Source organism: Protopterus annectens, chromosome 12.part0 (genome assembly GCF_019279795.1).
Source record: "Protopterus annectens isolate FY-2018-M chromosome 12.part0, PAN1.0, whole genome shotgun sequence".
NCBI classification, from domain to species: Eukaryota; Metazoa; Chordata; order Ceratodontiformes; family Protopteridae; genus Protopterus; species Protopterus annectens.
In genome coordinates, this window is record NC_056746.1 from 779,169,890 (window position 1) to 779,185,857 (window position 15,968).

Consider the following 15,968-nt stretch of genomic DNA (forward strand, 5'->3'; position numbering starts at 1 on the left):
GGCATTCTTGTCTCGATACTGTCAGTTTTGATGTGTTAATTCGTTTTTTGAATTAGACCCATATATTTATATGTATATGGATAAAAAAAAAACATGCAATGATAAAACACATCAGTATAGATATAAAGAGAATGGCAATACTTACTTTGTGAAAAGGGCTTTCAGGGCTTTAAGAAGGCCACAGATACCAATCCCATCAGTAAGTTTCATGCATCTGTCCACAGCTCCTGAAGCTAGTCCAAAAAGTTTGGTTACCGAATGACTCAACTCCTGAACGCAATCTATGACTTCACCATGCTCCTAAAATTTGAAAATAAACTGTTAATAAGAAAATCAATTGAATCAGCAAGAAATAATGCTCTAATCGCATAAAAAAAGAGTTGAGCAACACATTTCTTAGCTTGCTTATTATAATATTCCTGCTGCTTACTGCTTGTTTCATATATTTCAGTTGCTGCCAAACTAACCAGCACAGACTTTTTTAATTACATGACAATTTGTTAGAAAAAAATTGCATGTGTATATATAAATATATAATCTGTGTGTGTGTGTGTGTGTGTGTATATATATATATATATATATATATATATATATATATATATATATATATATATATATTCATTCAATTTCTGACAGTTCCATAGGTATGTAGGACAATTCTAGGCTATTTGCCCAGAGGCCCTTATATGCCTAGCCAAGAATTTCACCCATGTTCCCACAAAGTCAGTACCTGTTTCCCCTGTCCAGCAGGGACACAGGTGGGATCCTAGGGGTATATTTTCCGTTTTCCATCCAGGTGTCCAGGTTCCTCTTAAAGAGGGCTAGTGAGGTACTCTGCTTGACATGAAGCGAGAGTCCATTCCACAGATGAAGGAGTCGTTGGGACACAAATCTATCCCACCAACAAGTTCTATTAATGTCGCTGACCAGATTAAGGTCTTGCGTGCAGGTTGCGCAAGTGAGGTTTGACTTACGGATATGAAGTAACTCCATTAAGGCTGAGTCTGACATGACCCTACATGGCAGACACAGGTCATCTCTGAACATTCTGTACAAGACTGAGTAGAGGGACAGGGCTTTTAGCCTATCTGTAGAAGATAGGTGTTTGCGACCCTGGATTTTCTCGGTCAGGAACCTCTGTGGTCTCTCCAACTGCTGCATGTGCTTGGCAAGGTACATGCCAAAGGGGGCATTGTACTCAATTCTGGGCCTGATAAAGGAGGAGTACAGGGATGTTATGACCTCCTTGTTCCTGGATAAAATACCCTTACTTATGAGGTGGGCCATGTAGAAACTCTTCCGTATAACAGAGACAGCATGGTAGTCAACAGTCAGGTTGCTATCAATCTGGGTGCCCAAGTGCCTCATAACTTATTGCGTGCTTAGTACGTTATTAATGTGATAATTAGTGGAGATGCCATTTTCCTCAAACGGGACAATGATGCATTTCTTAGCATTCAGTTTGAAGCCATGCTTCTAGCACCAGTCATTAGTTTGGGTAAGGCCCTCTTAGAGGATGTTCATATCACTAGGGGAATATATGACAGTGCCCAGCTTACAGTCACCTGCAAACTTAGTCAGCTGCAGACCACAGGTTTTGGCTTGCACCTCAGAAAAGTACTTCCCAAACAGTAGAGGCCCCAAGACCGATCCTTGGGGTACACCACTTGTTACGGGTCTACTACTAGTGGTGGCTTCTCCTATTTTGACTGAGTGGGTTCTATCAGTGAGCCAGTTCCAAGCTTTTGAAATGAAACCATAAGTAGTACTAGAGAAAGGTCAATACAGAGTGGCTGGACTTTATCTTCACAAACTTGGCTTAAAAAAAGGGAAGCTTAGATTGTCTTTCCATTTGGCTTAACTCCTAGACATAAAAGAACAAAGAACTAAAACATTTTAATTCAAAGGGAAAAGGGATTTTCTATCACATCCTTCCATGTGATGAACCTCAGAAATTGTCCCACTCTCATCGACAAGGCCCTGAATCCTCTTCGAACACAAAACCCTTCTGATTTCTTGCATTCATTGCACAACACACCCTCTACCCATATGCCTGAACTAGTCGTCACTACTAAGTCAACACCTGGAAATTCTGCCTTCAATTACCAGTGCCTCTTTTATTACAGCTAGATCTGGAAGATACAGACACAACTGGATGAGATAGCAAAGTTTGAGGAAGGGAAGAAAGATAAACAGAACGTCCCACTAGTAACCCAACTGAGCAGAAAAAAGTTACCCAGTTCTTTACTTACTGGAGACCTTGTTTTTAGAAAATACCACAAAGCTCTGAGCCCTGGAAGCCTTTGTTCTCTACCATGACAATGAACTACTGTATTTCGAAAAACTTACCTATGGCAAATTGACCCTGAAAGGAAGACTTCTGATGCTACCTAAGCCCATTATCTTCCCTGTCACCCTTGAATTTAGCACTCTGTTGCCATGTGGAAAGACAGAAAAAAGTGGGGGAAAAAATAAATTCTTTCAAAGACCAGGACCTCAAATCTGCAAATAATACACTTTGTAAATAAGACTATCACAGGACTCAAGTCTGTCTCCTTATTTTAACATCATGGGGTAGAGACAGAGAAGCCCTGACTATGACATAAGATTACCTGGAGTTTGAGCACTCACTCAGGCACTAAAGCAGAGGGATGGAGTTGAAAGGTGTGAAGTCAGTGGCTGATGTTAGCTTGTCCATCCTTGCAGCTAAACATTGGTGTTCTGGTTGTCCATCACTTGTAAACAGAGACTTGCTGACATCAAAGATCAGCATGCTACTGAAACTTCCAAGATGGCTGCAAACTGAGTAACAGCTTAATGTCAGCTCTCCTAGTGTGAAAACAGAAACTCAGAAAAAAGAGCCAGTTATTTTGTCTATTGGGTAAATTTCAGTTATTAAGTGCACTGCCTGGATGCCAGCAAAGAAGAAATGTAGACAACGTGATAGAAAATCAGCCACAAAAGGTGAGGAGAAAACACTGGCTGGGAAGAATCCTGCAGCTTTTCAACAAAAAGTAGTTCAAGCTCCAGCTTTGGTGCAAGACATAACTTCCAGTAATCTAGAGGAAAACCTAAGTGAAATGTCCTCAGAGCTGATTACAATAAACAAAACACTGAAGGAGTACATCAATTGAAATAAAAGGCTGGAAGAAGCTTTATACAGATATTCAGACGAGCTGATAAAACTGCAAAAATCAAAGGTCAAAATGAAGAAAAGACTGGTTAAGTAAGAGACTACTCAAGAAGAGATGTTTCAAAAAATGGTAGAATTAGTGGAAAGCACACAGGGAAAACATGAAATTTCTGCTGTACCAGAAAAATGGAAAGTAAAAGACTGTATTAATTTTATGAAATACAAATAAGCAGCAAGACTGGTATTTCACAGAAAGAGTTAATTGAAAGGGTACATTACATGCATGCTCCAAACCTGGCCTTGAGAATGCAGCCAATACTTGTATAAGTAAACATACAATCCTACCAGCAGAAAGAGTTAATTCTGACAAAACTGCAGCAGGACGACACAGTACTAAAAAGTTGGAGACAATAAACGCTTTGTAGAAGATGACTGCTCACTGTACATCAGACAGAAAAGGAGCAAATTTATTCCAGCAATCAGGGAATGTTGACAGATAGGTGTGAGATAGGTGTGAGAGAGAAGCTGCTGTACCCAACTATCTTATGAATATTTTTCCTGGAGGACCAAAATCATTTTGTGATGCAGAACAAGCTAAGGATTAAATACAAATGTTTGTTGAACAAAAGGTGAGAAATTAAACAGAAAGGGACTCTGCTTCTTATTATTCTGATGATAAAGCTCATTGACAAACTTTGTCAGTGAAACCTTTTCCCATGTTCCAAAGGAAAATGTTTCAGAGAGTGAGACTAGAAGTATGCTGGAAATGGACCACAGACTGGACTGGGAGATGGAGATCAACAGGATGAAAACAAGCAACTCAGAAATTAATGAATAAATCTGAGATTAGAAAGCATCAATCACATTTGTGAAATATGGCTGAACAAGAAAAAAATGGAAATACTGAACTTTTTTGACATTGTTAAACTACGGGGGACTCCAAAGCCTAAGGGTAAGGGAAAAGGTAACCAAGTAAACTGCTTCTTATTCTTAACAGTATTTTTATAAAATATTTCATGACATACAGTGCATGTTATATAGTAAAGCATTTTTTAATTATGTTTGGTGTGACGGGTATTCTAAAGTGAACAAGTGCCCCCTTTTTATTCTTTTTTTATTTTTTTTATTTTTTCTTTATTCTTTTTTAATTTTAAGAAATGTAGGCATTGCAATGTAAAAAGAAAAGAAAACCTGAACAAAAGCATATTTATGATAATAGGCTGTAATCTTGGATTGTTGAGGTAAGGCATGGGTTGTAAAGGTATACAGATCATGATGCAAGTAAAACTGATTTTTTTTTTTACTTTTCCATAGGGAAATGACTAGCTTAAAGCCCTTCACTTGCTCTGATAAGTTTTAAGTGGAAGCAAGTAAATGAAAGAACACTGAATGTGACAAACTTTTCTTTAGCACATAAATGTTCACAGTGCAAAATGAGAAACTTCTAGCTGAAGGCAACTATGTCTCCGGTTCTAATATTTCTATGGGGACAAGCTGATAAAGAGGGCAACAAAACAGAATACTTTTTTCTTTCAAAGTTAAAAGATAATGTTTTCTGAAAGCATTCAGAATGTTTTCTACATCTGAGAGAGGCCTAAAGATAAAACAAAAACAGACAGCACTTAGTGTACATAGAAGCACAGGGTGTAACATTCATCTCATGGATAACCTTAATTATAGGCCATTTAAAGCCTGAGAGTTCAGCTGTCAGTCTGGGGCAACTGTTCCTTTTAGAAGGGTTAAACTTTGTTATTGGAAGTAGTACATAGTTATGTGTTTACATTAAGTTAATAGGGGCTGGGGATGTTCTGCAAGGGTGTGCTGTTTGAAGGTTTTCATTAAAACAAAAAATCTTGTAAGATGCGACTCAAATGGATATGACAAGAAACAACTGTATAAAAGATCAACCTGCCAAGCATTAGTGCAAACATGTAACAAAAAATCTGAAACTACACATTAAAAAAAACAATTATACAACACAGGTGGAAATAACTTAACACAATGGCAGCAATTTCTACATTAAAGGGTAACAATGGGATTCTATTATTAAATGTTCAACTTCTCTGTCCCTTTTCTCACTACTTACTGTCCCTGCTATGAATAAACAATAAAGAATTTAAAAGATTTTAAATTGACTGTTTCTCTTCACTAGAACAATACCGTACTGTATTGTGGCAGTATCACTTTCAAAGTACTTTTATCCTGCCCTGAAAAATCTTGCTGTAGTCTCCAATTCATTGATGTCATCAAGGCCAATGAATGCAGGCAGTTTTCTGGCCAATTCCCACCCCAAAATGACAACATCACAACCCACCTAAAAACCCACCCTTGCTGTGATGTTACAGCTCCCTGGTCCTTCCCCTACATAAAATAAAAGCTAGAAGAAGGAAACAGTACATGACTCAAGTCTCTTGCTGTAAGCTGTCAATCACAGCGGGTAACAGCTCAAATTACCCTTAGCACACTGACAGGTAGGGAAGTTAGGTGTGAAGGGGGATGGGAGATGAGTCAAACTAGTACAATTCACAAAAGACTGCAATTTAGCCACTCTAAAAAGCAGCAGCAATAAAAAGCATTTTGACAGTCTGTTCTGTGGCATTTGCACTGTTTGTGTTTTAAGTAGTCATTGAACGGCATGAAATGTTACTTAAAACTGACTGAAAGACAGTAGTGTATGTATGTAAAATCAATGTAGTGACACAAGCTTTAGGAAGAAAGAGGTCTGCGTGATGTAATTTTTTTACAGACGAGCACTGCATTGTGGGATACCTAGAGGCAGAGTAAACAATCAGAATTACGTCAAGATGCCAGACCCCGTATGGTCAGACTCAGAAATTATGTATACAAATATTTAAAGCCTGTAAATAGTCCCAGAGTTGTGTTGAAATGTAGGAAACACCAAACTATGCTGAGGAAATAAACATGTTTTTGAGTCTGTGGGTGCGGTTCTCCTTCAAGTTGGAATGTCAATGATCTCACAGGCATATACAAAAAAGAGTAATAAACTACATTAAGAAATGCTGGGTGCAAAAAGCTGGAAAGAACTGAGCAAGTGAATTTGATAAAGAAAGGATTTCAGTGTGGTCATTCAGTGGAATTATCTGGCACAAAAGAAAAGAAGAGTAATCATATCAATTGCTAGAAAAGCTCTAATAGTGATAGAAGAAGAAATAAAATAATAATGGTAGATTTGTAGTAGTAAGGAGCTACTGACAAGGGAGGATGATTATGCTGGCATGTACTTGTATTCCACCTAAAACTGTTACAGTGGAGCTTAAGAAAATTCTGGGAGAATTAATCAGCTTTCAGCAGGAAATATTACTTATAGGTGGGGAATGGAATTTGATTTGCAACAGTGGGGGTATAATCTGGGGACCTAGAAGGGAAAATATAACGAGGGGGTAGATTTTTATGAAAATATTCAGTAAGGAAGATGTTGATTCAGAAGTAGGAACTCTGACAGAATTTACATATTATTCCCCAAGGTAAATTAACTGGGCTAGGCTAGACAGAAATTTCACAGTAACATATGCATTTAATTGAACGGTTTGATATACATCCAATAACTATTTCAAATCACACACCAATAATAGCCAAGATAAAAAAGCAGGGTAGTGAAATAAAAATGAGACAGTGACGCTTCCCCACCTATCTGTTAAACAGAGAGGAATTTATGGAATGGGTAGTGGAAATTATTCAGTATTTATTAGGTAAAACAGAACATTCTTCATAAGATATAGCTAGAGAGTAGGATAAAACAAAAGTGGAGTTTAAAAACAGAGAAGAAATAAAATCAAGAGAGATACTGTTAAGAAGTAACAAGAACTATTTTGAGGGATTGACAAGGTACTGCAGAATAAGGAGAATCTTAGAAAGTAAGAACAGGCCAACTGCAGAGTGCTAAAGATAAAATACTACCTGGATAGTATGCAATAGTTAAGATAGCTGTTATGCAACTGTTTTTGATAACTCCAGAGCACAAAACCTTTTAGCACAATGACTCAGGTAGCAGACTGCAGAAATAAGAAGTTATGTACCTACCATAACGTTCCATGTTAGTTGTCTTCTCTCGCCTTCTTTCTTGCTTGATGGGTTCGGAGCCGATCCCTCGGCTCCGACTCGGCACTTGCTTTAGCTCGAGAACTCCTTTTACCAGCTCGAGGCAGCCCCATATCCCATGATGCAAGGCAGGAAGTACCCAGATCTCGTTTGTTGACAAAAGGGCAATAACACCAAGCATAAACAATACTTCCCAAAGGAAGAAGAAACTTACAAATGGAAAAAGGACCAGGTTTGAATGGTCTTTAGCATTATAGTTTCTTATACAAGGTCTGTCCAGGCCAGGCGGAAGGAGGGAGGGTCAAGAAAGAAGGCGAGAAGACAACTAACATGGAACGTTATGGTAGGTACATAACTTCTTAATGTTAAGTTGTCAATCTCGCCTTCATTCTTGCTTGATGGGACCGCGTCCCTAGCACCTCTATCCTGGGTGGCTCAATGGAACAAACTCTTGAGGACTGTAGAGCCAAAACTGGCTCTGTCCCTGGAGGCCAAGTCCAATTTGTAATGGGAAACAAAAGTGTGAGGAGTGGCCCAAGTGGCGCTGCACAAATAGTGTCTAAAGGCAGTCTAGCTTGAAAAGCTGTAGAAGTAGCTAAACTCCTAGTTGAATGTGCTTTAGGTTTTGAGCACAGCTGTTTTCCCCTGATCGTATAAATTTCAGTGATGACCGAAGAAAGCAATCTGGACAAAGTCACTTTAGAAACAGGAAGGCCTAGATTATTATGCGCAGAGGAAACAAAAAGTTGATCAGATTTTCTAAATTTTTGTTCTGTCCAAATAATATCTAAGCTGACGGTGGACGCCAAGATAATGTAGCTTTTGTTCAGCTCTATCTGAATAGTTAGGAAAAATACAGGAGATCAATAGATTGATTCAGATTGTTTTTGAGCGACCTTAGGTAAAAAGGATGGATTAGTTCTCAAAGATACTCTGTCTTTGTGAAAAATCAAATAGGGGGGTCGAACCGAAAGAGCATGAAGTTCAGACACCCTCCTGGCAGATGTAATAGCCACTAGGAATAAAGTTTTCCAAGAAAGATATTTCAGGGAACAAGAAACAGCTGGCTAGAAGGGGGGAAAAATCAAGGATGTCAGCACTAAATTTAAATCCCACTGAGGAGGAGGATTCCTGATTGGAGGCTTTAGTAGGAAAATTCCTTTCAAAAAGGCCCTGCAGAGCCTATGGGACATAATATTATGATCTGCTATCCCGACATGAAAATTAGAAATAGCAGCCAACTGAACTCTGACTGTGGAAGAAGAGGAGCCTGCATGGAAAAACTCTGCTAAAAAGTCCAGAACTGCCTGAACAGGGGCAGTAAAAGGATCAGTATTTTGGGCCTTAGCCCAATAAGAGAAACGTTTCCATTTGCTTGTGTAAATCCTCCTGGTAGAGGATTTTAGTGAAGCTACTATGATATCTCTAACTGGGTTAGAGATCAAAAGAAGCCTGGCTAAGGAAGGAAGTGGAGCAACCATGCTGTGAGGTTGAGAGAAGGGATTGACCGGTGCAGCTGACCGGATTGGTGAATCAGTAGATCTGGCACTGGGTCCAGATGCCACGGCTGCACCAAAAGGTGATGATGGAGGAACGGGAACCAAACTTGTCGAGGCCAGTAAGGGGCAATGAGAATCAATTTGGCTCTCAAACGGTAGCTTTCTGGATCACCTGAGGGATCAGAGGAAAGGAGGGAAGGCATAAAGAAGTCCCTGGGGCCAATCCTGGGTCAGAGCTTCTCTGGGGATGGCCTGATAGAGGGAAGAGGCTGAAGAAGTCTGGACATTTGCTGTTTTGGGGAGTAGCAAAAGATCGCAACATGGACGACCCCATTCCAGAAAAATCTCTTCCGCTATGGATTGCTTGAGAGACCACTCGTGAGGCATGAGAATAGCTCTGCTCAATCTGTCCGCTATAATGTTGGTTTTCCCAGGGATATGCGTTGCTACCAGAAACCGATGAGAGGAGATCGCCCATTGCCATAGTCTGAGAGCTTCTCGACACAAGGGGTAGGACTTGGTTCCGCCCTGTTTGTTGATATACCAAACTACAGACATGTTGTCTGTGTGGACTGCAATTGTCCCTACGGGAAGAAAGTCGTTGAGGGCTTGCAACGTTAAAAGCACTGCTCTCATCTCCAGGACATTTATGTGCAGATGGTACTCGAACGGTTGCCACGCCCCATGAACCATCCTGCCCTGATAATGACCCCCACCCGATCAGGGAGGCATCCGTGGTGACAGTGGCTATCGGGATGGAGGTACAAAGCACCTGCCTTGGTGAACCTGAGACGATGTGATCCACCAAGCAAGATGTTCTTTGCATGTTTGTGTCACCAGAATCTGGTGACGCATTGGGAGTTGCTGGTATGACCACTGTGTGAACAGCATCCACTGAAGGAGGCGCATGTAGAATCGAGCCAGGGAAGAAGAGTGATGGCCGCAGCCATAAGACCTAACACCTTTAGAACCATTCTGGCCTGTACCTTCTTGCTGGCCAGAATGATCCTGACATGAGTCTGAATGTCTGAAACTCTTTGTTCTGTAAGGGTAGCTGACATCCGAACAGTGTTTAAGTTTGCGCCTATGAAGGTAATAGACTGGCAGGGCGATAAGGATGACTTTTCGTAGTTGACTGAGATGCCCAAATGAGAACAAAGGTCTATTGTGTAATCCCTGGCTTGTATAAGCTGATGCCTGGTGGTGGCTGACAGGAGCCAGTCGTCGAGATACGGAAACACCTGGAATCCTTGACGCCTCAGGTGAGCCGTGACCACTGCCATGCATTTGGTGAACACTCTGGGGGCTGTAGTGAGACCAAAGGGCAGGGCTCTGAACTGGAAATGACTGGACCCCAGCAGAAAGCGGAGAAATCTCCTGTAGCGTCTGTGAATTTTGATGTGATAGTACGCATCCTGAAGATCTATTGAGCACATCCAGTTGTCCTTCTGTAAGAAGGGTAGAATTGACTGAAGAGTGACCATTCGGAATCTTGTCTTCCTGACAGACTTGTTGAGTCTGCTGAGATCCAATATTGGTCTCCAGTCTCCCGTCTTTTTGGGGACCAAAAAGAACCTTGAGTAGATTCCGGGCTCTGAATGGTCTATTGTAACTGGCTGAATGGCTCTTTTTGCAGTAGTTTTGCGATCTCTAACTCTGCAATGTCCCTTAGACCGGGTGGTACATCTGGAAGGGAACTTGAGGGGAAGGGACTTTCCTCGAAAGGAATTATGTAACCCTTGGATATGATCGACTGTACCCATCTGTCTTGAGTGAGGGAATGCCAGGCTTCTGGGTACAGTGATAATCTTCCCCCGACTGCCTCCAAGGAGGGACAGCCGGGCAACACCTCAGGGATGCTGAAAGGGCTTCTCAGGAAGAGACTCCCTGTTGCCCTGGTTCTTCGGACACCCTCTGCCTCTAGAGCGGCGTCTGTTGTTGTTACCCCCTCTGCCTCTAGGGGTAAACTGACCACGTGAATCGGGCGTGACTCCTTGAGATTTACGGAACCACATCTTCCCACCCTTCTGTCCTTTGGGATAAGGGCTGGAAGGGGTGGAAAACGGACTCCAACAGCAGAAAGAGTCTTGCCGTCCTGCTCACACCTGGTCAAGGTTTCCTTCACCTGAGGGCCAAACAAAGCTGACCCATCAAAGGGAGAATTTGTGAAGGACGCCTTAAAGGGATCCGCAAAATCACATAGCCGCATCCAGGCTTGGCGCCTAAGAGCCACACCTGTGCCTGCGGCTCTACTCGCCCATCAGCAGCATAAGATATTAGCCGCATGGAGGAGTTAGCAATGGAATTGAGGGTTCCTAGCTGCGAAGCAATCTTTTCTTGGGCCCCTGCAGCTGTAGGATCCTGAACTACTTCTCCCAGCTCCTTCAGGATATCTCTCTGGAGTCTGGTGAAGTGACAAAGATAATTCAGCGAACGCATAGCAAAGGTCGCTGAGGAAAACATCCGCTTGTCGTACCTATCCATGGTCCTAGAGTCCTTATTAGGAGGATGGACGGGCACGGAAGGATCTGCAAGTTCCTTTTTGGTGGCCGCAGCCACCACCATGGCATCAGCGGGAACACCCTTTGTAAGGAATTGTTTGTCACTAGGGGCAGTTATAAATTTAGAAGGCCTCCTAGGGACTGGCTCTACAGAGTCAGGAGCTGTCCACGCCTTTCGTGCTATAACCTGCATAAGGGGGTCGAAACGCTGAGACACCCAGGAGGTGGAGGGCCGAGATCCAAACGCCTCTAGGTATACTGACTCATCCTCAGAGGGATTGTTGGTGGGCCAGTTTCCCTCTGTTTCAGAAGTTCTAGGATGTCTGAGAAGGAGACATCCTCAGAGGGGATCTAGGGATCCCTCTGACTCATCAAAGTCAGTATCCAAGTGACAGACTCAGGGAGTCTACATGCTTCCTCTTACAAGTCCTCTTCCTAGGAGGATCTCCCGAAACATCAGGAGAATCCTCGGAAGAGGGGAAATTCCCAATGGGAAACCTGAGGCGGAGGATCTCTGGGTCCTGTAGCAAGAGAAGTGGCAGAGATGTCAACAGGTACAATAGAGGGAGGAGCTACGGGAAGAGACTGCTGACTGATACCAGTGGCCAGTACACTCTTCATCACCTCGAATGCTCCCCTCCCAGGCAGGTCCGAGAGACCCGCTCCAAGAGCTAGGAACCCAGGGGCCACCGAAGGGAAGTCTCCGAGGCAGATGTCGGAGCCGAGCTCACCAAGGCCGAGGCTCCAAGGGGAAGAGCGGGCTCGGACAAGGGTCCGATGCCACTCACCCCCTCGGAGGAGACCATGGAAGCCCGACCACCGAATCCCTCTAAGGAAGAGGAGATAAGAGTAGGGGCTGAAGGAACAGAAGGGGTATCCGTCCTCCAGCCGTAGCAGTAACCATGCCCGAAGACTCCAACTCCAAGCTCTGGGGTAGAGTTGAAGGAGGAACTGTAACGGGGTATGGACCAACAGTCGGCTGCTGAGACGGACTGTGTAGCATTTGGGCCAGTACCTGTGACTTGAGCAATCTACTGACCACTCTCTCTAGGTCATGGTCTGACAACCTGGATGACCTTGAAGATCGGCTCCGATGGCTCCGTTCCGATAGAAGAGGCGAGGCCGGAGCCGAAAGTATCGGCTCCAAGGAAGGAGACCTCGACCTCTTCCTGGAATGGGTCATCGGAGCCGATATTACCGATCCTGTCGGCACCGATTTCCGGAGCCGGCAGAACGCCGATGTATCGGCTCCAGCCGGAGCCGATACAGCCACCAAAGTAACGGTGTCGGAGCCGACACCGATGCCTGTGCCACATGGGTGTCGGAGCCGATCGGAGCCGACACCGATGCCCGTACACGTGGGTGTCGGAGCCGGTTGGAACCGACACCACAGTGGTCAAAGCAGATTCGGCACCGATAGCCATCGGCGCCGAAAGCTTAGTGGATCCAGAATCGGCTCCAGCCGGAGCCGATCTCGACTCTATACGAGTCGGAGCCGAGACCACAGGCTTAGAAACAGAAGCCTGGGTCTTGGCAGATTTAGTTGATTTTTGTGGGGCCGACTTAGCCGGAGAGCCCTCCGGCTTAAGAAGACCCCTGAGAATCAACTTATTCTTTCTCTCCTGCAGGACTCTCTGGCTGAAGGAGTGACAAATAGCACAGGAGTCCTGCAGGTGAAGAGGGCCTAAACAGTACAGGCAAGAAGTGTGACCGTCTGTCAGAGACATCTTCTGACAGCACGAGTCACACTTCTTAAAACCTGAAACCCTCTCTTTAGACATGGTGCCTAACAAAACACACACACACCAGTCCAATTAAATTAAACTAATACCAAAAAGGTATTTAGTAAAAAATACCAACACACACACCCTAACAGGGGGGGGGAATGGGATAGGGAAATTAACTGACTAAAAAAATTAAAAGAGACAGGGATTTCTGTCAGAAAAAGTTAAATTTAAAGTTAAACTATCAAAACTTTTTGTTTTTAACTAAAAAGGGGCTTAAATGTCACAAATGTGAATTACTTACCAGGAGCTGGTAAAGAGAAGACCTCCCAAGCGAAGCGGCAAACGAGATCTGGGTACTTCCTGCCTTGCATCATGGGATATGGGGCTGCCTCGAGCTGGTAAAAGGAGTTCTCGAGCTAAAGCAAGTGCCGAGTCGGAGCCGAGGGATCGGCTCCGAACCCATCAAGCAAGAATGAAGGCGAGATTGACAACTTAACATGGATTGTTATGAAGCTTGATAACCTATAACATGCGAATATAACCAGAGATCATGTAGAGGTATAAGAAATATTTCAGAAACTTTATGAAAATCTGTGTAAAGCAGAGAAATGTGGAAATCAAGGAAAAAACACAAATGGAAATATTTATGAAAGAATGAAATATGCCAAGGTTAGAAGTAGATGAACCTCTTATTAACAGGACAGGAGGAGATGAGATAAAAATGGTGATACATAACCAATCTACAAAAAAGTCTCCAGGAAGAGAAAGCATTCCAGAGGAGATATGAAAGCTAAGAGAGAAAAAAGTGATAAAGATCTAGAAGGTTTTAACATTACTTTAAAAGGTGGAGAAGCACCAACATCCTGGAAGAAAGCTGTGGTGGCTGTAATATCTAAAGGAGGTAAAGACCCATCAGATCCAGCTTCATACAGGCCTGTTTTTATTCTAACCATGATTATAAAGTGTCTATGTCTATAATGGCTAAAAGAATGACAACGGTGTTGCCAAAATTGATGGATCCAGATCAGTGTGGTTTTGTGGATGGGATGCAAACATTTGACAACATTAATAGAACAACAATGATCCAGAGGGAAGCAGAATGTTAAGAAAATACCACTGTTAGTGGGTCTTGATGCAGAGAAAGCATTCAACACAGTATGCTGAGATTTTATGAGTAAGGCAATGGAAGCATATGCATTCCCTAATACAACAGTAAGGTTGATTCAGATGATGTACAAGGGATCGAAGGCAAAAGTAAAGTGGGTGGTTCCTCTTTGATGAGTTCTGCCTGAACAGAGGAACTAGGCAGGGGTGTCCTCTTTCCCCTTTGTTATTTGCATTATACTTATAACCACTGGCAAAGAAAAAGAGACTCAGAATTTTAAGGATATAATTGGTGCGATAATCAAGAAAAGTTGGACTATTTATTTGACATTTGTTTACCGGGGTGGTCTGACTAGGTCTACAGAACTCATTTTCAGCAGATGATGAAAAGCTCCATATACAGTACAATAAAAATACAGTATACTCCAATATAATAAAAATTACAACAAAAATACTATACAAAAAATAAGTTGAAAGAACAAACTGCTACAAGATGTCGTAATATATTGCTACACATCTAGACAATTCTATACAGTTAAAACATTACAGACAATAATAGTCACTCTCACCACACATGATGGAGACAGTGTCCAAAAAAGTAGTATGTAGGTAGTGCAATGTGTAACATTGACTGTAATAGTACATGCAAAATAGAATGTTAGTTTCAGTTAGGAAAATAGCAGCCAGAAAGGTAGTGACGCAGATAGATAGTGACAGAGAGTTAAGAATAGAAGCAAAGCCTGAACAGTAGCTTATGGATATGGTATAGAAGCAGAGGAGGAGTTAGAAGAGCCTTAGGATCTTGCAGTCTATGGAGGTACTGAAATGTGATAGAAAGAGGAAGACCTGAACATTAGGCAGGCTTTATGCAGGAGCAGAGCCATGTAATTTTGAGATTTTTTTTAAAGAGGCTTTGAAATGGGTTAGGACAGGCATAGACCTGGTAGCTAGAGGTAGTGAATTCCAAAGTATAGAGACAGAATATGAACATAGAGAATGACCAGGTTTTCTGGTGGGTTTTGAGATAGCTGAGAGATGTTTGTCTTCTGATCATAGGGATCGATTTGGTGTGTAAGGAGTGACAAGAGTGGCTAGTGCAGCGCAGGCAGTAGGCTTGAAAATAAGTAGGTACAAGGTGGACAGCTGAATAAAGGCAAGTTAGTTGGGTAGTTCAAGCCAATTTAATTCTAGGAGTGGTTTACAGTGGTCTGTGTGATATTTAGAGTTTGTGGCAAACTTTGCTGTACCACTGTTCCAACTTGCTTAGGGTAGAATTTTGTAAGTTAGTAAAGATAGGGGCACCATAGAGAAAGGAGGGAAGTAAAACGTTTTTGCAAGGGTAGCTTTAGTTGTTGCAGTAAAGAAATGTTTGTTTTTATATATGTGAATCACAGTTTTTGATGAGTTTTCTTTATAATTTGCTGTATATGGGGGTCAAATGAAAGTTTACTGTCAATGATAACACCTAGAAGTTTGGTTTCCTGAACTATTTCTATGACAGTGTCAGATGCAAGGATGTTGAAATGATCAGTGACAGGGGAGGTGTTCTTGGGATGAAGAGAGTACTAATTTTGTCTTCTTTGGATTAAGAAAGAGTTGGGCATTTCTTAGCCAGGATTCAACTGCAGTAAAAGACTGTTGAGTTTTTGAAAGTAGTTCTGGTAGTGACTGAGCAGTGCAGATTATGGTGGAAGAATCAGCGTACTGAATGAGGGTCCCAGAGTGAGAGGTAGGGTGAAGGTTGTTTGTGAAAATGGGTCCTAGGATGGAGCCTTGGGGAATCCAGTAGGGTTGTGGTGGAAGGGTGAGAGTTCATTGGACCATTTCACTGCTTGTTTATGATCCTTGAGGTAGCTCTGAAACCATTTTACTGCGTTATGTGAGAAGCCTAGGTTAGACAGTGAGTTCAAAAGTAAGGGGTCAGACACTGTGTCAAAGGCCTTGG

The 15,968-nt window shown here is 42.4% G+C and overlaps 1 protein-coding gene across 2 annotated transcripts in view; it reads right to left on the bottom strand.

The window, feature by feature from the left end:
• The window catches only part of COG7 (component of oligomeric golgi complex 7), a 4,201,489-nt gene that overhangs the window by 2,145,805 nt on the left and 2,039,716 nt on the right, over nucleotides 1-15,968 (bottom strand). For both annotated transcript variants that reach the window (XM_044089821.1, XM_044089822.1), the window contains exon 9: nucleotides 146-300. In XM_044089821.1, the coding sequence (XP_043945756.1) occupies nucleotides 146-300 (155 nt within the window). The remainder of the gene's footprint in view (nucleotides 1-145; nucleotides 301-15,968) is intronic.